General features: G+C 42.2%; 1 protein-coding gene across 1 annotated transcript in view; it reads right to left on the bottom strand.

The window, feature by feature from the left end:
• The window catches only part of ITPR1 (inositol 1,4,5-trisphosphate receptor type 1), a 360,426-nt gene that overhangs the window by 225,677 nt on the left and 112,008 nt on the right, over nt 1-22,741 (bottom strand). The window contains exon 4 of the mRNA XM_055414365.2: nt 3,543-3,658. Coding sequence (XP_055270340.1) covers nt 3,543-3,658 — 116 coding nt within the window. The remainder of the gene's footprint in view (nt 1-3,542; nt 3,659-22,741) is intronic.

Below are 22,741 nucleotides of genomic sequence, written 5' to 3'. Positions count from 1 at the left end.
GGGGAGCCAGGACAGTTAAAGACATGCACTGCCTCCACCACGATAACCCCACAGGCGTGCTTGCTAAATAGCTCTTCTGAGAGATGTACAGAATTGAGCAACCCTTTCTACCCATTCAACACGATTCCCATGCTCCCAGCACAGACTACAGGGGCACCCTGGATCATCACAAAGACTAGAGGAGGAGGGAATCGCTGCTGGTACTCTGGACAAGAGCCAGGGATGCCGGCTGCCAGAAATGCATAGCACAGTCCTGTTCAAGGGAGAAGCATCATTCCTCCCACACAATTTGGAATTCCAGTGGATAGTCACAGGGGTTAAAGAGCTGGGTTTTTGCAATGTCTTTTTATTTACTTATTTTTTTACGTTTTTGGCTGCCCAGTATGGCACGTGGGGGTCTTAGTTCCCTGACGAGGGATGAAACGTGCACCACCCCCCGGCACTGAAAGGCAGACCAGGGAAGTTTCGGCTCTCTGCCATTTCTGAGCCAAGTCCCTAACTCCACTTTACACATTCACATGAAGCACGGTTTTGCATGGTTTAATTGATGCTATTATTAACAATTTTCCAAAAGTGGGAGTGTTCTTTAATAAAGAGAGGAGTGTGCTATGCATTCTTTGAAACTTTATGAAGAACTGCTAACCATTTTGAAAAATCACCTTACGGAAAACATGCTTTTTGGGCCACCGGTACTAGATACGTACATCAGCCACAGACTTTGGCTGCCTTATTCATGAGGTTTATACAAACAGGTACAAACATTTATTTTCTTATGTCCTCTAGAATGATTATGCCTGAGCAGTAACTTAATAAAATACCTTTCCTTTTATTTTACCTTTACAATTCATTTTCAATCTTTGGTATCTTGGGAGGCTATATTATTTATAAATTTTATTTCCTGTTCATACAGCTACACGTTAATAATATTTGCTATTCAGAGGGAGAAATGTGTCTGCTGAGGCTGAGAATATCTGCCCTAAAACTGTTAAAATAATGATGCGGTCCTGGAAGCCTCCAAAGTGATCTCTTTCTGCTTTTTATCCTTCTCCTATCTCTCACTGCCAAAGATTCCTCATTGTGAGGCTTACTTGTCACCTCCTCTTCCTCCAGGAAGTCCTCCCTGACTACCATATCACTCACCCTTATTCACACAAGAGGAATTGGGAGCTCCTTCTGCGTGCTCAATTGCTTCAGTTAGTTTCTGACTCTTTGCAACCCTATGGACTATGGAGCCTCCAGACTCCTCTGTCTCCAGGCAAGAATACTGGAGTGGGTTGCCATGCCCTCCTCCAGGGGATGTTCCCAAACCAGGGATCGAACCTGTGTCTCGTGCATTGCAGATGGATTCTTTACCACTGAGCCACCAGTGAAGCTCTTCCCAGGTGCTCACAAAGCTTTGGTGGTTTGCGCTATAATAGTATTTGCCACCGGAGAAAGAAATGGTACCCCACTCCAGTACTCTTGCCTGGAAAATCCCATGGACGGAGGAGCCTGGTAGGCTGCAGTCCATGAGGTCGCTAAGAGTCAGACACGACTGAACGACTTCACTTTCACTTTTCACTTCCATGCATTGGAGAAGGAAATGGCAACCCACTCCAGTGTTCTTGCCTGGAGAATCCCAGGGACAGGGGAGCCTGGTAGGAGGCCGTCTATGGGGTCACACAGAGTCGGACACGACTGAAGTGATTTAGCAGCAGCAGCAGTATTTGTCCAGTTGTGTCACTACTTTTATTTCTTGGTCAGCTATGAAGCTCCCAGAAGGTAAGACACTGCCAGAGCTTTACCACCATCACTGAGCACAGTGTTTTATTTTCATCCATTCATGGAATATTTCTTGAGCACTTACTATGTGCCAAACGCTATTTACAAGGCACTGGGGATACAGTGGTAAACCAAACAGGCAATGCTCCTCATTTGTGGGGCTGTCATTCTACTAAGTGACAGATGATAATTAAGAGGACTATTTAATATAACTGCAGACTGTGATCAGTGCTGAGAAAGATATAAACAGGGTGCATGATGCAGGGAAGCAAGACAAGGGTTAGATAAGGAGCTGAGGAGAGACTTTGCTGAGATAACTTGCACTGAGAGACGAAGGAGGCAAAGATCTCAACGGAGGCAAAGTCAGGAGAAGGATGTTCTCAATAGGATAAGCTGTAAGCACTAATGTCTTGAGACTTTTAAGAGTCTGTGGTGCTCCAAAACAAAAGAAATGAAAGGAAATAGAGTGAGTCTGGCCAGAGCATAGTGAGGACAGCTCAGACACCTCAGAGCGTACAGCAGGCACAAGGTCTGCCTTTCATTTTAAAGGCAGTGTGTGCGTGCGTGTCCTCACACTAGAGGCTCAGCTCGGGGAGATCAGGGACCTGGTCTTCTCATCATGCCCGGAGCCCTCAGTCCCACCTAACACAGCATGTGCTGAGTACAGGAGTCCCTTCCGTGAGCCCCACCTCACCCAGCACAGCTGGCTGTGACTCTGCCACTTCCTGGTCGCAAACCGGGCAGGCATGAGCCCCACGTGCTCACAGATACTGTACGTCCTTGATTATCATCGCCCGAGAAAGATTTTTAAAAATTATTTGAGTAAATATTTGAGTGCTCCACATGTTGTAGGCAAGAGGGAGAGGGATACAGTAAACCTGACACAAATTTCTGTCCTTGTGTAGTTTATATTCTAATCGGTGTAGACAGCTAACGAATAAATTGGAAAGATCATGGGAAGTGATAAGCAGAAAAATAAAGCAGATTGGGGGGTGTGGAATGGACTGAAATTTCAATAATACCACATTGGATATATGTCATGTGTTTCGTCTCCACATTGCAAAGAAGTTCCACACAGATAAGCCTCACAGAAGAATTAGGTCATATAGACACTAGAAGAATTATGCCATCATTTATCATTTGACAGATGGAGAAACAAGCTCAGAGAGGCTCAAAAATTTGCTTATGGTCACACAGCACAGTGGCTGTGGAATGAGCATCTCTTTGATATGTCAATCAACAGACAAGATAAATACAATGAGAGCAGCTAAAATCTACTGAGCACTTATCTTATGGCAGGCACTGTTGACATGAACCTTTCATGGTGCATTTCATGTAATCCTCACAACAAACTCTTGATGTGGATATTATTATCATTCCCATTTTACAGATGAGGTAACAGAGGCACAAAAGACCCAAGTAGTTCAGTCAAGATGACCAGTTGGTGAGGGGTGGAGCTAGCATTCAAATCTAGGCAGTTTGCTTGCTGAGCTTGTGCTCATAACCAGTACTCTACTCAAAGCCATTCTGAAAAGGAAATGGCTGAGGAAAAAAAAAAGAAATGATCGAGAAAAGTAACTCTCAAGACATCTCAGGATAACCAAGACCCACCTTTCCTTAGGATCACAGAGGATCTCTTTTATCCCTTTATCAAAGAACATAACAAAGTCAGTATCCAGAGCTGAAGGGCTGCAAAACTCATCTTCCCAACCCATTCCACCCAGACACAACCATACGGCGGCTCATGAGACCTCGCCATGGGGTCCCACCCCAGTACGTACATGCAGTTTGTTGAGCAGCACTGCGTCTGTCGTGCTGTTGGCTCCTGGCTTAGCAGCTTTCCAGAACTGCTTCTGGGCAGAGTAGCGATTCATGGGACATAGTTTAAAGAGGCAGTCTAGAAGTGGAACAAATAAGCAAACAGTTGTCACTGAGGATGTATGGATATACACTCAACCTATGGAAAAAACTTTCTGCTATTTCATTAAAGCATTATAAATTATATGTAAATATAAGTGACAAGTTACAAAGCCCTTTTACAAACCTCTCCTTTGATGGTTAATTCTCATCACCATCATGTGAGAACAGAGATGAGGAAAATGAAACTTTTCGAAAGTCAACTGTTTGTTGTCACACAGCCAGTTAGTAGCATAGCTGGGACTCAAGAGTCCAAATCCAGAACTCTTGATGCTGCCCTAGAGTTATCTCGTTTCCCTTATAATGAACGAATTTAAGGGCAATATTCTCACTATATGCAACAACAGCTGTTGCTGTTTCGTCACTGTCGTGTCCGACTCTTTGCGACCCCATAAACTGCAGCATGCCAGGCTTCCCTGTCCTTCACTATCTCCCAGAGTTGCTTAAACTCATGTCAACTGAGTCGGCGATGTCATCCAACCAGCTCATCCTCTGTCACCCCCTTCTTCTCATGCCCTCAATCTTTCCCAGCATCGGGGTCTTTCCCAATAAGTCAGCTCTTTGCATCATATACAATAACAGTATATGCAAGCATTTCTGGATATAAATCCAACTGTCCTCAATTCAAGAAAATTTTTAGAAAAACAGAAGTTTATTAGGAGGCATTTCCCTGGGCAATGGTTTCTTGGGTGTTGTTTTAATTCTCTGAGGAGTAGGAAGAAAAAGAGAGAACTTGCACTCAGACATTCTGTACCTGTCTCTCTCAGTGCATGGTGATATGCTTTCGTTTAGGGTTGCCTGGGCTTGCGACTTTTTACACTGTTTTATGTAGTAGAAGACAGAGCTAGTGGTAAAGAACCCAACTGCCAATGCAGGAGACATAAGAGTTGTCGGTTCAATTCCTGGGTCGGGAAGTGCCGACCAGAGCATTTCCTCCTGGAGAAGGAAATGGCAACCCACTCCAGTATTTTTGCCTGGACAATCCTATGGACAGAGGAGCCATGGGGTACAGTCCATGGGGTCACAAAGAGTCAGACACAACTGAAGCAACTTAGCACATACAGCAGAACTAACTCACAAAATGAACTAGTGGCTTCAAAAGATGCCTGCAATGAAATAAAAACATCAAAGACAGTAGAAATGCAAACCCCACAAACCAGAAAAACAAAAAAAAATGATGATCTAAGAAGGTCTGAAAAAAGACACCCAGATATTAAAAATTGTTTTAAAATACTTAACATGTTGCCTCTAATAATAAACTTTACTCAAAGCATTCATGTGCCTTAAGCATTCATATACCTGATAGTGTGCTAATCATGATTAAGACACTGCATTATTTTGTTCAACCATAATCTTTTTCGTTGTCTATTTTCCTGCTTGTTTTTATAAAGTATACATTAGTACAGTAACACACGTATACAACTTTTAAACACACATACATACACAAAGTTTAGGGATATTTTCATGTAACATTTTTCACAGGGATATGCCGTCAAAAAAATTTAGAAATAACTTCTAAAAACCTAATAGTAAAATTTATACTCACTTCCTAAAAATTCTACCATTTGATATAAAGGATTTTCAAAAGGTATTTATAGAGTAAATTAATAATAAATTTGGAATTAACTCCTAGATCTGGAAAACTGTACTCAGAAAGTAGATCAGACCAAGCCTTTAAAGAAATTCAGTCTCCTAACTGTACACTTATCTGTCCACGGAAGCATTTTCTGACAGGACAAGTAAATGCCTACTTACTGTCTTAGCCAAACAATGATCTCAAAGTGAGAAATACTCATTTGATCTCAAGTAAACAGATACTTAAGTGTCTCTGCTCAGTCGTATCCAACTCTTTGTGACCCCATGGACTGGAGCCCACCAGGCTCCTCTGTTCATGTGGAATTTCCCAGACAAGAACACTGGAGTGGGTTCCTTTTCCAGGGGATCTTCCTTGACTGAGGAGCAAACCCACGTCTCTTGTGTCTCCTTCATTGGCAAGTGGATTCTTTACCACTGCGCCACCTGGGAAGTCTGCAGACACTAAGACGTTCCTCTCATTCAGACCACCCTTTCTTCTAGCTGGGATCAATGAACTTTTACTAAGTCCAGTAAGATACTTGACATCATTCAGAAAAAAACTGAAATCATGTAACTGCAGAAATAGAAGGTACTTTCCTATTTCTCCAAGCTCCTTCTTCACTACATATTTCTATGCAACAACAAGCAGTTATAAGGTAAATATAAAAGCCATCTTTATCAAGAATACAATTCATCTATTGAAAGTAATTGTTAGTGCACAGGAAAGACGCTATCCAGGTCTTTACAGAACAAAGGGCAGGGCAGGAAACTGGTTTAAAAGATAGGACTGCTCTCTCCATCTCCAATGAAAGTCAAAGGTTGTTATTTACTCCGTCAGTGGCAGCTCCACAACATCACGGAAAGGCACAGTTTTTCTACCAATCTGAACCATGTGAACTCTCCATTCGCCCTGAGAACAATCTCACACAACCATGAGACCACTGGCCAGCATTAAACGTCTTATCTTTGACACAGGATAGAGGGTGGCGTATGCACTGGGCCACGGTGACTTCCTTGATAAGTGTATGACATCATACAAAAAACTTCAAAACGTTTAAGTCACCAGTATTCATATTTGATATATGATTTACTTTATGGGTCAACTGAGGTTAATAATTTCAATTTTCATCAGTAAGAAGATACTGAGAAAATTGTCTGTTTTTTTCCTCTAAAACAATTCATATGATGATAGCTAAATGGTATACATCACCACCCCCTCAATAATTTGGCTTAAGTTGATTTGAGGATCAACCGGATCTATAATATCAAGGGATTAACATGCAACGGATAGCATCCTTTTACAACTGTTCATAGTACAGCGAAGTCAAGCACCCCACTTAACAAACCAATGGACTACCAACAGGCTCAAAATTTCAGATAATTTCCATTCACCTAAGATGAGAGTGTGAACGGAAACACTGTCAATCCAATTAAAGTCTTGCTGTAACTTCCACAGCAACTATTCTTCTTGGATAAAACAGAGCACTGTACTGGGTTAAGCATTTTTACAACTAACCATTTATGTAAATATAAGCAATGCTAACACTAGTAACAGAACCAAATTAGCCTTGCTGATTTTGTCCTGCCTTCCCAGTTGCTTAGCAACTGATTCTAAGTGAAAATTAAATTAAGCAATTCAAATGGGATGTTAAAGTAACCTTCTGAAATTCTGCACTTCAGCGGCTCTGTATTGCCCTTTGCCATTTGGACGGCACAACAGGACAAAATTAAAGTTCTGCTGGATCTGAACACTGTGCTAAGTATAGAAATGCACAAATATAGGCAATCCAGTGCAAAAAGTTTACCTGTTTGGGGGAAGCAAGTATGCACGTGTGTCTATATATGCATGGACACATATGCACACACTGCGCTTTGATTTCACCCCAAAGAAATGTCACAAAGATCTTTCATGTGACAAGTGTTCTTTTCAGGTCTTTGAAGAATAAACTAAACTCAGCTTTCAAAAAATTACTTTGGAATATTCCTAAGCTTTAGCAGATGCCACACTGGGCCAGCAAAAGAGAAGTTAGCTGAATGGAGGGGCTGGGGGAAGTGTTAAAGGGCGCGTGGCCTGGAGAGGGGCCAGAGGTGGTCCTCCACGGTTTAGACAGCATTCTAGAACTCGGCTGGAGGGGGAATACTCAACTGCTTAGCAGATGTGTTAACCGTGACCTGAGGACTGTGGTGCTCGGCTGGGGAAGACAGTAGCAACAGGAGCCACAAGTGTGCTTGGAGCCCACCTTAATGTAAGGGGTCCTGAGCTGGGGTGAGAAGGCAAAGCAGCCAACTTCGGAGGGCACACACATCAGAGACTTGGTGAGAAAATAAAGTCTGCTGCAAGAACAGCTGAAACTGAGTTCCTCGCTGTCCTCCACAGCTTTGAACTCTAGAAGGGAAGGTCCCTGAGGGCAGACACTTGTATCTGTTCTGTAGATGGGCCGCAGGAAAGCAACGCCTGTCCTACAAAAGCAGTGGGAAAGTAGCAAAGGACTTTAAGCAAAGAAGAACCTGGTTTGTGTTTCTATGGGAGCGTTCTTCTTGATCATGGTGCCTACTAAGAAAGGGAAGGCTGGGAGGGGATGGATTTAGAGGAGAACAGGAGAAGTCAAGAATCTTCTGGTTATGCTTGCTTTGAGATACGTATGAGACAACCAAGATGAAATGTTCAGAGGGCTGTCCATCAGTTGAAAATACAGGACAGCCAGTAATTTAAGGTGATGGGGATAGAAGAGACAAAAGGATGGGGTGCCAGAGAGAGGAGAGGAGAGGACAGGAGAGGAAATCAGTACGACAAATAGATGCAGTGATCCACTCTGGCTCGGAAAACGTAACTAAACCTAGAGAATATGTTAACTGAGGCTTACAAAGGCTTGAAATTGATTCGAAGTTAGTTTTCAGAGGACAGAATAAAGATATTCCCTCTCTTCTTCCCCTTCTCCCAACAAAACCCCAATACAATGAAAATTAAAAACAAAAAAAATGCAAGTTCATCTCCTAAGAATCTTAGATATACCTTCCCAAGTTGGAATAAATGAACATGAAAAGAAGATGGATGGGTGGAACTGATCGATGGAGGGATCCCCTTTCCATCCTCGCTTATATATTCAATACTTTTTTAATAAGCTATAATGGAGAAGAACCTAAAAAAGAATGTGTGTGTGTGTGTGTGTGTGTATCTCTGAATCACTTTGTCATACGCTTGAAACTAACATAACATTGTATATCAACCATACTTCAATATTTAAAAAAAAAATCTAGTATGTCTTTACCTCAACAGTGAACAACATTTACAGTCATTAAGAAGCTAACACCAGATATAAATTTAGCCAAAAGATGTGATATAACTTTACCTGGAGGATGGAGGGTGCACAGGGAGGTGTCAGAAGCCACCCTCATCTATAAAAACAGGGCGTGAACAGGTGATATTTAAAAGAGATTAATCTACAGACATTAAGAGACACATATCATCCAGAAATACAGTGGTAAATACCAGAAGAAAATGTCAACATGTTTTAAGTTGTTGCTTCTACCAAGTGGGAAGGCGTGAGGTGCCAGACATAGGAGTGTTATTTTTATTCTGCACTTTATCAATATTTGACTTTTTTGGTTCAATTCACATAAAATTAACTGGTTTCAAGTGAACAATTCTGCGGCATTCCATGCATTCCCAATGTTGTACAATCACCACTTCTAAGTTCTGAGACATTTTAATCACTGCCAAGAGGAAAACCTATATCTGTGAAGCAATTCCTCCTCCAACCCATGTACCCATGAAAGTCTTTAACTTTTAATAAATGACCTTTTAATACTAAAGCACTGTTCAATATCATACTGAGATATCATTTTACACTACAGGGTGACAAAAGGCAACATATGATCTAATATATAATCCAGCAACTCTCCGCCAGACATAACATTTCTGAGGAATCTCTCCTAGGCCACCAGATCTCGCACTTCAGTATGTGGAAGGATTCTCTAGGAAAAAGAGCCATGAGAAGGCACATCTTCTCTTGAGCTCATTGGCCTGAAAGAAATATTAAACTCGTGCTCACAGGTCATCAGTGATAACCAATCACACGACCCTTCTACCCCACCATGATGTCAGGAACTAAGAAATGCATTTCAGTTGAAAGCTCAGGAAGAAGAAATGAGTTTGCTAAAGACCAAACCAAGCCCTGCTGCAGTCTGTCCTCCAATTTGCCAAGCATCCATTTCACTGTCTCTTACCCTACCCCCTGGCTGATGTGGTGGCAGTTAACTAGGCAAACATAGTCCCTTATTGCAAAGAATCTGAGCTCTTGTAACCCACCTCACTGATCAAAGAGACAAATAGCCAACAAGTTATTTTTTTTAAAAACTCTTCATTCAGCCAGCATACATAAATGTAATTTTATATAGGGAGAAATCAAGGGTAAATTGACATGCACTCAAATAAGAAAAATTTTAAGTGTTGAACATAATGTATCTTCTTTTGAAAAAGGTTAAGGGGCAACAGAATAAACATTTCAGAAGGCACTGACGATGTGATCAACAAAGAGAAAGGGGAATGTTAATTTCCCACCAAGGGAGTTCAAAGAAGCAATGAAAGGGGAGAACAAAAATTGTTGGGTGTTAAGGACTTTCCCAACTCGACTTACGAGACCAACAGTTTCACAACAGCAGACCTTATCTGACTTCTGTATCATCCTGTCTCAAGTGTACTTAGTAAATTCAAGATCAATGAATGAATGAGTGGACACTCAAGGTGGAAGAACAGTCTTCAATGGCAGGTCACAAAAGGAAAACCTCTTACTTCCAACAAAAGCCTTCCACAAACAAGTAATCAAGTCCACTTCACTTAAAGAGGAAACCAGCACAGCACATTGTTGTGTCTGCTGCATGCGAACCACATTTTCCAAGCCAGGACAGAAGAAGCTCTTTGAAGTCTGGTGACATTTTCCAAATGCAACTGCCAAATCAACCTTCCATTACTTGTCTGCAGAAAACAGACACTGTTCCTGAGGGACAAAGGACAACAAGGTAATTTTTTCCCACGTAAGTGACCAGATGCTTTTTTAGATTGAGGACACCCACGGTTGCTATCCTGTAAACTTATCATCTTTCCTGGTTGCAGAACCATCATTCATAAACATATTAAAAAACCAGAAATGTAGGGAGACACTTCCCTTTTTGACCTCTTTGGTTTGGCCAGTTTAACTTTTTTTTATTGGCATATAACTGCTTTACAATGTTGTGTTAGCTTCCGCTGAACAACGGACTGAATCAGTCATATGGATACATATATCAACTCCCTACCGTACCACCCATCTAGGTCATCACTGAACTTGGTCAATTCAATTTTGATTTACCTTTTTGCAAGGATTATTGAATACAGATCAACTTTAACCCAGAGAATAAAAGTAAAAAATTGTGGCTGACAGAAGGGACCTGCAATCCCTTCCAGGGAACACAGGAAGCTGTCTTCACTTAGACAGCTAGGGCCTCTGTCCTGGCCTCTGCACCTGGACAGACGGATATGGATACGAAGTCCCAGCGCAAGTTAAAGACTGCTTGTGGGAGCAGGGCCGGATGTCTGGGGAATTGTCAAGAGCCAGCTTTTCTCAGCACCTCAGTCTGGTTCTCTGTTGCCCTATCAACTCTGCGAGTGATCAATATTCTCCCAATAACTTCCTCTTTGGCTTAGGTTAGTCAGTTTCTGTTGTTTGCAACCAAAAGTATGAGCTGATCCATTGAGTGATAAAACATATTACACTCTGCTGGTGATGGAAATAAACAAATGCCAACAAAAATAAGAGACAAGGAATCTGGGAACCAGGATTCCAGCCCTGGCTCCACCACTCACTAGCTGAGCAGCCATGGCCAGGTTACTAAAACACTCTGTGCCCACAAGGTCTTCATCTAGAAAACAGATCATCCCCAAGGACCACAGAGCCTGAAGACCTGATCTAGTCTGTGGAAGCTTACAGATCACATCAGACAAGTCAGAGAAAGCCCAATATGGAAGCACTGAGCTGAGAACTGGTCTGGCAACTGTATGACTTCGTTTAAACAGCTCTATTATATGTTAGTTGTATGACCCTGGGGGAAATTAGCTCATCTCTTGCCTATAAAAGGGCAATAATTACAATGGGTAACACAAACGAACCTAAAAGTTGAACTATTTCACTTAAAGCACTCAGTACACAGAGTAAACAAATATTAGCCACTAAGACAGAATGGATAAACACATCATATCTTCACACAAAGCTGCAATGCTGGATGGTTATGCTGCAGTAGAAACAAGCTATTGTTACACAGAACAACACGGATGTACTTCACAAACATTATTTGGAGTGAAAAAAACCAAGGCAAAAAGAATCCATTTATACTGAATTCATCCATTCATATGACGTTCAAGAAGCAAAACTTACCAATAGCAACTGAAGCGACTTAGCAGCAGCAGCAGCAGACAGAATAGCAGTTACCTTTGCAGGGGGGTATTTCTGGGGTGCCCTTTGGAGAAGGGGCACTTTCTGGGGTGCTGGAGATGTTTTATCTCAATCTGGACAAGGGTCAAGGGGGTACAGTTGGATTTAAAAATTGAGCAGCGCTCAGATTTAAGATTTGGGCATCTTTGTGTGTACATATGTGTGTGTGTGTGTGTGTGTATAATACCTCAAAGGAAAAAAAAATGTAGTAGTAGTTGTTCTCACAATAAGGAGGATGGTCTTGCTGATAATAGAAAACCAAACTTTCCCTTCATGTAAAAGGTTAACAATAGTGTCTGACTTCCGTGGCTGCGAAAACATGCTTTGTTTTGCCAGGGTTGGGGCTGGGTGTTTGCTGGTACATAATGGAGAGGAGGAAGGGCGGAAGAGAGATGACATCACTGGTTCCCCAAAGGGCCTCCGTTATTTGTTCACTGCAGGACACTCTGGGCACTGAGGGCAGTGAGCATTCCCTGGCCCCAAGCCTGATGCCCAGAGGGACTCTGACTGAGGAGGGTTTTTCCCCACTGATGCCCTGCTCTATTCAAATGGTTTTAAACCATTAATAGAAAGCAGTTGAAAAATGTAATCTGTAATGAAGGGCCATGATGACACTTGCTTCAAAATAATTGGGGAAAGCTAGCTGGGAGGAGAGAGATGACATGAGATGAACCATGAACTGTTAACAGTAAAGGTTTGTAGAGGGTACATGGAGGTTCATCATACTATTATTCTCTCAATTTGTATAATTACTTTACATTTTTTATAATAAAAGATATTTTTGTATATTCAAAATCATCTATGAAATTTATGTTCAAGTGTGAACCTTCTACAAAAATCCATCAAATATTCACCAAGTTCAGCCCTGGCTATTTCAAAAATTATAGTACGCGTGAACCTCTGAGGATATGTCACATCTACAAAAGTGCATTCAGAAGGTCTTAAACATCTGGCCTGAGAAGATTTACATAGGCTATTGGGTTGGTCATTCCAAGATCCTCCTGGAAAAATACTTTTGCGAACTATCAGAAATTCCCATAACACGAAGACGGTGTACGCTGTTTCTCCTGAGTTTGATTTCTACTTCACTCAACAAACATTTCTTAAGCCTCCATGTGCTGGAAAACCTGGTCCCTGAGGGTTCTCAGGAAGACAGAAGAGCCAACAGGTAACTGCAGGGAGTTTGCAGCATCTACTGCTCGGACCAGTGGGCAAGGCAGGAAAAGGGATGGATGATGTAGGAAGAGCGAGAAGCTGGAGAAATCTGTAATGTATGATCACATCACCCCCAGAATTAACCTGCTTTTCTGTGAAGCGGGTCAGACTTCCTGATGAGGTCCATGGTCTAGAAGAGAAAGGCTAATACTGCCAACCTGCTGGCCCTCCTCCTGCCCACCCGGAGAAGAAGGCCGTCACCCTTTGACCTCACGTGTGCGCTTCCCTCCCATGCTCTCCATGTGGTGTTCAAGGCACCCTTAGCCGACCGAGCAAAGTTGCCACTGCTGGCTTGGATCGTTTCTCCACAGAGAGGCAAGAAGGCAAGTGGACGCCAACAACCAGCGGAAGACATAGCGCCATTTGTCACACTCTGTTCCTTTATTTTCCTGGTCCCCACTGCAGACCTAGTGACCCAACTCTGGGTCCCTCTGTGCTTCCAACCCAGGGTTCCCCAGTCAGCCCCTTCCCTGCAACATACGGACCACTACCTAGATACATATATTTTAAAAAAATTTTTTTTACATACTAAAGCATACCCACAGTGAAGAGACTGCTTCCAAAGGGACCCTTTCACTCACCCTAATTCAGTGAAAAGGAACTAAATAAACCAATCAAGAGTCACTCAAAGAAGTCATATATTTAACCTAGATACAGAAAAAAAGCCTACTGTCTTCATTTATATCATGACTTATGTTTTCTTTACTTACATTTTTAATCCTAGCAAACACAGCCTACCATCAAACAGCCTTTTAAGTCAAAATATCTTGGAAAAAAAATGACTGTTGAGCTTTTTCTCTCCTCCAGAACACCTGCCTGAAAGACACAACACATTTCTATGCAAAACAGTGACTTAATAGAGCAGCGATTCTCCAGGGCGTCCGCTCAAGAATGACCCTTCCCCTCAAAATGATCACACCAGGGTTTCTCAGCGCCAGTCCTGACACTCTGGGCATCATCTCTAACTCTGTGGGGAGAACCCTGGCAGCATCTGTGGTCTCTATATTCCAGGTATCATAGCACACCATCTTCTAGGTCTTACAGTCAAGAATGCTCCCCCCACACACACACCTTGAGAACCACAGGATTAAACGTTCCTCTCCCTTATTCTTAAGAATCAACGTGCTCAAGTGACCCAAATTGACAAAATGAACAAAGTAGGTGGTGGGGAGGGAAGCATTCCAGACTCTTATCATGTCACGAAACCACCATCTTTGTTTGCTGTATGTGAGACTCTACTTGATGGCTAGAGCTCTCTTTCTAAGACTGACTTGGAGGGGGAGGCATTAGGCATATGTACACTGCTGATCCTTGGAAGGAAAGTTATGACCAACCTAGATAGCATATTAAAAAGCAGAGACATTACTTTGCCAACCAAGGTCCGTCTAGTCAAGGCTATGGTTTTTCCAGTGGTCGTGTATGGATGTGAGAGTTGGACTATAAAGAAAGCTGATCGCCGAAGAATTGATGCTTTTGAACTGTGGTGCTGGAGAAGACTCTTGAGAGTCCCTTGGACTGCAAAGAGATCCAACCAGTCCATTCTAAGGGAGATCAGTCCTGGGTGTTCACTGGAAGGGCTGATGTTGAAGCTGAAACTCCGATACTTTGGCCACCTGATGCAAAGAGATGACTCATTTGAAAAGACCCTGATGCTGGGAAAGATTGAGGGCAAGAGAAAAAGGGGACAACAGAGGATGAGATGGTTGGATGGCATCACCGACTCGATGGACATGAGTTTGGGTAAACTTCAGGAGTTGGTGATGGACATGGAGGCCTGGAGTGTTGCGGTTCATGGGGTCACAAAGAGTTGGACATGACTGAGCGACTGAACTGAACGCTACTGATGGTGGTGGTTTAGTTGCAAGTTGTGCCCGACTACTGTGACCCTTGTGGACTGCCTTCCATCCATAGGATTTCTCCAGGCAAGAATACTAGAATGGGTTGCCGTTTCCTTCTCCAGGGATTCTTCCCAACCCAGTGACTGAACCCAGGTCTCCTGCATTGCAGGTGGATTTTTTACCGACTGAGCCACCAGGGAATTCTCCATACGCTACTGATACTATGTATAAAATAGATAACTAATGAGACGCTACTCATTATAGCTCAGGGAACTCTACTCAGTGCTCTGTGGTGACCTAAATGGGAAGGAAATCCAAAAATGGGGGGATATATGTATACATATGGCTGATTCACTTTGATGTACAGTAGAAATTAATACAACATTGTAGATTTGGAGCCTAGGAATTCCTATTCTTAACAATGTGATTCTTCTCCAAGTGATTTTTCTGTTTTTTTATTGCAGTATAGTTTATTTACAATGCTGTGTTAATTTCAAGTGTACAGCATAGTGATTCAGTTATATATATATATATATATATAAAACATGTGTGTATCTTTTCCAGATTCTTTTCCTTTATAGGTTATTACAAGATGTTCCCTGTGCTATACAGTAGGTCCTTGCTTTTTATTTTATATATAGCAATGTGTATCTGCTAATCCCAATGTCTTAATTTATCCCTCCGCCTCCTTTCCCCTTTGCCAATTATAAATTTGTGTTCCATGTCTGTGAGTGTATTTCTGTCTTGTAAATAAGTTCACTTGCATCACTTTTTAGGCTTCACATATAAATGATACCATATAATATTTGCCTTTGCCTGACTTACTTCCATAGTAAAGAATGAAATAATGCCATATGCAACATTACGAATGGACCAAGAGATTATCCCACTATGTGAAATCAGTGAGGTGATTCTAATGTGATTTGTCCCCAGCTGTACCCTGGGAAACACCAACGCACAGAATAAATTAATTCTCAAAGCAGCATTTTTCACACACTGACTTGGAGACCAATCACCTGAACATCTTGCTGACACGCAGGTGCTGAATGAGTGGATGTGGGGAGGGGTCTGAGAAGCTCCTGGCCTGGGGACTGCTCTGAGTGGCAACATGCTAAGAGACTGAAGTCACTGCCAGCCACTTGGAATCCCCAGTCCTGCCAGTACATCCTTCAAGGTGTTTAGCAAGCAAAGCGTTCAGATGCCTCAGATGTCAGTCAGTGTGGTAGAAAGGACACCAGCTGAGGATGGGTGCTCCTTCACTTGGCCCATCCACCTCTCCAGTTTCATTTCTTTAAAATGCTCCTCCACCGACACCCAGCTCTCATCATTCCAAAACACGGTTCTCACAAACACGCACCATATGTCACTCTCTGTATTTTTACCAAGTTGCTTTCTCTGCCTGAAATCGTATTCCCAGGTCACCAACTGCGTCAGCCCCAGGGCCATTTTCTGGCTAGCCTACTCTTCATCCCTCACGCTTTCAGCTCACCTCAAAGCGCCCAAGTCCCCAGAGAAGGCTTCCCTGTTTCCTACCCTATCCCCACACCATGGTGCTGTCATTGCTCCTTCCTCCAGAATCCCAAACAATGTTTTCTCCCTTCAGTTCAGTTGCTCACTCGTGTCCAACTCTTTGTGACCCCACTGACTACAGCATGCTAGACTTCCCTGTCCATCACCAATTCCCGGAGCCTATTCAAATTCATGTCCATCGCGTTGGTGATGCCATCCAGCCATCTCATTCTCTGTCGTCCCCTTCTCCTCCCCTTATGACCTGTGTAACAGGTGCATGGAACATTTAAGACTCATCTGTTCGGTGGGAAGAATTGTTTCCTCTGTCCCTAGATATTAAAAAAAAAAAAAAAAAAAGGACTTCCCTGGTTGTCCAGTGGTTAAGAATACACCTGCCTGTGCAGGGGACACGGGTTCAATCCCTGGTCCAGGAAGATTCCACATGCTGCGGGGCATCTAAGCCACAACTACCGATCCAGCATGCTCTAGAGCCCATGTTCTGCAACAAGAGAAGCCACCACAGTGAGAAGCCTGTGTACTGCAATTAGAGAGTAGCCCCCACTGACCGCACTGTGAAAAAGCCCATGCACAGCAATGAAAACCCGGTGCAGTTAAAAATGATAAACTAATTACATTTTAAAAAACAGCAAGACATCGACAATTACCAGTTGCCAACAGTACCAATTCAGAAATTCAAAGTATCTAAACAGTTAAAACGATCAAAGCTGCCAGTATTATTTCAAGCCAGGTTTTTCACTTACACCCCCATCCTTCCCACTGTATCCCCATCATGGCCACTTCACTTTCCAGTCCCCCTGTGGTGGATACAGGGGATTTGGAGAGAAACGAAGGTCAAGGAGGGCAGAAGAGTCCCTCCTTGGTTGGAAGAATCAAGCTAGCTTCACACTCCAGTCCTGCATGATTGACAGATATATAGAGCTGCTTCTTCCATGAGCACTTTCTCTTAGATTTTTATTTGTAAATAATTGCAAGCTTACATAAAAGTTGCAAGAGTAATAATACACAGACCACTCTTTACCCAAAGTCACCTACTGTTAACATGTTGTCCATGTACTTTACCACTCATTCATGAATCATATCATTCATATCATAATCACTATCATTCATCACTAATTCTCTCTGTATATACACATATAATATATAATATTTCATATGTACAGTATATATTATACCTGTGACATACTTTCCTGCACTACTTGGGAGTAAGTTACATATATTATTGCCCTTTTAAAATTTATTTCAGTGTCCATTTCCTAAGAATAAGGATATTTTCTAATGTGATTACAGCTCAATTATCAACTACCATAAATTTAACATTGATCCTGTACTTTCATCTCATCTATGGTCCACACTTCCATTTTGTCATTTGGCCCAATAATGTCCTGTTCAGCACTTCCTGACCCAGTCCAGGGTCCAGTTTAGGTCCAGGGATTACCTTTAGTTGTGATGTGACTACAGCTGTTCTTCACTTTCTATGATCATGACATTTTTCTTTTTTTTTTTTTAATTTTTGTTTTTATTGGAGGCTAATTATTTTACAATATTATATTGGTTGACTTCGGTGCAATGTATGCATTGACATGAATCCGCCCCGGGTGTACATGAGTTCCCCCTCCCACCTCCCTCCTCCCGTTATCCTCCCTCTGGGTTGTATGCAGGGATGACATTTTTCAAAAACACAATTCCCCATTTTAAAAAAGAGTATTCCTCAATAGGTGTTTGTCTGATGTTTCCTCAATATTCAACTCTAGCTGGAGTTCTGCATAAGGATGGTGTGGCGTTCTTAAGGCAACATCTGGGGACACATGGCATCCATCTGCTCTGGTTGGCACTTTAATAGGAACCTTGAAGATTAACCTGCCATTGCTTGACATCCCTCCTCTGTATACCCTCTTCAGGGGGAAAAGCATCTCCTAGGACAGTCACACCCCTTTCCAGCCACTGAAGACCCAACCCATCAGCCCTCCTTTCTCCTCCATGGAGCCCCCTTTCTGGCTCAGGCAACCCCCACATCAGTTCCCCCCAACACAAACACACGTCGCCTTTATGTGCCCAATGGAAAAATCATACCTTCTTTGCCCAGGGAAACGGATGCTGATGTAGCAGAAATGCTCTTTCACTGTTCTGTCAACAGAGCTAGACAGCCTCTTTGATCCCCATATGCATATATTCCCTGGCTGGAATCAGACACCCCCACACTCTCTCCCCAAGCAGAGGAGACACACGTCCAACTCTCCAAGTAATCCAGTTGTAACTTTTTTCAGCTAATGCTTTTACAAAGGCTCTGACCCCTCAACAGGGATGCATCATCCTTTGTGTTCCAGTGCCTCAGCAGACTTCTGACTTATCTGTCTCCCTGACCTGCCTCCCACCTCCCACCTCCATAACTCTGCAAATGCCTGCAAACAAAGGTCCAGAGGCTTATTCATCACTGTGTTCCAAATGGCCCGGCAGACACATACGCCTTCCACAACCACTGTTGAGTTATAATGTACCTCCCATCTAGAACACACTTTGAAACACATTTAAAAACTGTCATCTGAAAAGTAGGTTTTACCTTATTTCCATCTTCTTTACTTTTTTTCATTTGTTTAGTCAACACTTGATACTTTATTACTTTATTACGTATTTCTATTTTATTTTCATATGTTTTATTACCAGAGAGCTTGAATGTTTTATGTATCCAATATGTATCCATTTAAAAAAATCAAGATATCATTCATAGCCAACAAAACTTACACCTTTAAAGTTCATGCGTGCTGTGCTAAGTCGCTTCAGTCATGTCCGATTCTGTGCGACCCCATGGACTATAGCCAAGCTCCTCTGTCCAAGGGATTCTCCAGGCAAGAATAGGAGGGTGGGTTGCCACGCCCTCCCCTCCAGGGGATCTTCCCAACCCAGGGATCGAACCCACGTCTCTTTACATCTCCCGCATTGGCAGGCAGGTTTTTTACCACTAGTGCCACCTGGGAAGCCCCTTTAAAGTATATAGTTTAGCTGTTGTTGTTGTTATTGTTTTTTAATTCAGAGTTGGTATAACCATCACCACTAATTCCAGAAACCTATTAGCAGTCACGGTCCACTCTCCTCTCCCCTCAGGACCTAGCAGCTATTGGTCTACCTTCTGTCTCTATGAATTTTGGACTTTTCACATAAATGGAATCATAAAATACATGACCTTTTGTGATTAGCTTCTTTCACTTAGCATAATGTTTAGAAGGTTCATCCACATTGTGGCATGTATTAGTACTTCATTCCTTTTTCAGTTCAGTTCAGTTACTCAGTCGTGTCCGACTCTTTGTGACCCCATGCACAGCAGCACGCCAGGCTTCTCTGTCCATCACCAATTCCCGGAGCCTACTCAAACTCATGTCCATCGTGTCGGTGATGCCACCCAACCATCTCCTCCTCTGTCGTCCCCTTCTCTTCCCACCTTCAATCTTTCCCAGCATCAGGGTCTTCTCCAATGAGTCAGGTCTTCACATCAGGTGGCCAAAGTATTAGAGTGTCAGCTTCAGCATCAGTCCTTCCAATGAATATTCAGGACTGATTTCCTTAGGATGGACTGGTTGGAAGTCCTTGCAGTCCAAGGGACTCTCAAGAGTCTTCTCCAGCACCACAGTTCAAAAGCATCAATTCTTCGGCGCTCAGCTTTCTTCATAGTCCAACTCTCACATCTGTACATGACTACTGGGAAAACCATAGCTTTGACTAGGTGGACCTTTGCACCAAAGTCAACCTTGGAGAAGGAGATGGTAACCCACTCCAGTATTCTTACCTGGAGAATCCCATGGACGGAGAAGCCTGGTGGGCTGCAGTCCATGGGGTCGCAAAGAGTCGGACACGACTGAGCAACGGAATGGAATAGACCAGTGTGTGGATATATCACATTTTCTTTATCCATTCAGTTGATGGACATTTGAGCGTTGCTACTTTTTATCTATTATGAATAATGTTGCTAGAAACATTCAGGTGTAAGTTTTTATGCACGTATTTTTTTTACTTCTCTTGGGCATGTACTTAGGAGTGGAAGTGCTGGCTATTATGGTAACTATATTCAACCTTTTGAGGAACTGCCAAACTATTTCACGAAACGGTTGTGTGATGTTACGGTCCCAACTGTATGAGGGTCCCAGTTTCTCCTCATCCTCCCCAACACTTATTACTGTCCACCTTTTTCACTTCAGTCTTACTAGTGGTTTCCATTTGCACTTCTCCAATGACCGATGATACGAGCATCTTTCCATGTGCTAAATGGCCGCTTGTAATTTTCTTTAGAGAAATTTCTATTCAAATCCTTTGCCCATTTTCAAACTGGATTTGTTGCTATGTAGTTCTAAGAGGTTTTTTTTTTTTTAATTTTGGAATTGTAAGAGTTCCCAGATACTAGTCCTTAACAGAAAAATGATTTGCAAACATTGTCTCCCTTTCTTTGAGATGTCTACTCACCTTCTTCATAATGTCCTTTGAAAGTTTTAACTTTGATTACATCCAGTTTACCTAGTCTTCATTTTGCCGCTTATATTTTTGGTATCACATCAAGTAACTTCATCAAGTAATCCAAGTTTGTGAAGATTTACACCTATGTTTTCGTCTAGGAGGTTCATAGTTTTACCTCTTATATTTAGATCTTTGATTCATTTTGCATTAACTTTTGTGTATGGTGTGAGGTAAGGGTTCAATTTCATTCCTGTGTATCTTGGAATCCAGTTGTTCCATTACTACTTGCTGAAAAGATCATTTACCCCTTTTGTCTTGGTAACTATATTGAAAATCAACTAACTTACCAATCATAGGTTTCCCTCTCCTTTACTTCTAACAGTCAATTAATGTCCACCTAACACTTGCCACACTCTACTACCACCAATAAAAGGGAAGAAAAATATATATTTTTTTTAAAAAGTTCTAGAAACACCAAGAAAGTCTACAAATACAATTAAAGACATTTGAAAATCTAAAATTAGCACCATTTCTCTGAAAGTTAAACAAACAGACACACACATATAGGCTTCAAGAGATGTAGGTTCAATCCCTGGGTCAGGAAGACCCCCTAGAGTAGGAAATGGCAACCCACTGCAGCCTGGAAAATTCCATGGACAGAGCAGCCTGGCAGTCTATAGTCCATTGGGTCACAAAGAGTTGGACATGACTGAGTACACACACACACACACACACACATTTATACACATCAGCTATACTGCACTTCAGTATGTAAGAATGTGAGCCGAAATACTGGGTCTGAAAACCCAACTTTTCAAATACAGGGAGAAGAAGGAAGGTCTTCAGAATGGGTCTTGCTGACATATAAGGCAGCGTGAGATTATATTCCCAGGCTACTTTATTTACTGACAATAACTTTTTAAGCAATGGATATGACAACATACTTGGCGAAGTTAGCACTGATGAAGTTCTCTTCCAGGAATAAACGCAACTTGTAACACTAAATGAATTTCTCCAAAGGCCACAAAATTATGATGTGGTTTCATGAGCTGTACAACCCAACCAAGAAATTAAGCGGGACTCTCCTTTTTATTTCTCCACTGCTTTGTTGTGATGGCTACTGAGGTTCTGTTGAACTCATCTTTGGGGAGCAAAAACAGGGTGACACACACAGAAGCTAGCTCTTTTGATGTGAATCTGACCTTTTTCCAAGGAATCTACCACCATTAACTTTATATGCCCAGAATACCAACCTTCACACCATAATCTCCACACTACAATTTTCAAACAGCCACAGACTATCATTTTACACAGGCAACATATAGTTGACAAATGCCAGGAAAATTGTTCTCAATTTAGAAGCCAAAAATTGAAGCTATTTCAACCCTTCTCAAAAAAACACAAAATAGGAAGGTCAGTAGAGAAGGCGTTCTTTCTGAGCTCCAGCCTGTCGACCTTCTAAGAATCCATCTGCACATTCCCCTAACAAGGCCACCCATAAGACCAAGGCTGGCTTCTCCTTAGAATCACAGAATAATGTAAGACCTCAGAAATCCTGGATGTCAATCCCAATCTATGAGGGGGCATGATGAGTGGCCAGAAACTGGGGCCATGATGTCCAAAAATCTGCTTTAAATGGATAAACTGAGGTATGCAATGGGACTGTGCTCAGCAGTGGAAAGAAAAAAAAAAAAAGACCAGACTTTTGATAGAACCACAACATGAATGAATCTTAAGATAGGTGTGGTGCATGAAAAGAAGTTGGACAAGAGGACATGATGTATGATGTCATTTAAACATAAAATTCTTGGAAATGCACACTAATCCACAGTGATGAAGCAGAGTTCCCTCAGGTAGGAGTCAGGGTGGGGTAAAGAAGGAGGGAATAGGGATTAAAAGGTGGCAGGATGAGACTGTTAGGGGAGGTTAATAAAGCTCAACATTCGAAAATGAAGATCATGGCATCTGGTCCCATCACTTCATGGGAAATAGATGGGG

This window comes from Moschus berezovskii, chromosome 24 (genome assembly GCF_049115385.1).
Source record: "Moschus berezovskii isolate FMDL1 chromosome 24, NW_MosBer_1.0, whole genome shotgun sequence".
Lineage (NCBI taxonomy): Eukaryota > Metazoa > Chordata > Mammalia > Artiodactyla > Moschidae > Moschus > Moschus berezovskii.
This window is presented reverse-complemented; position numbering and strand designations above follow the sequence as displayed.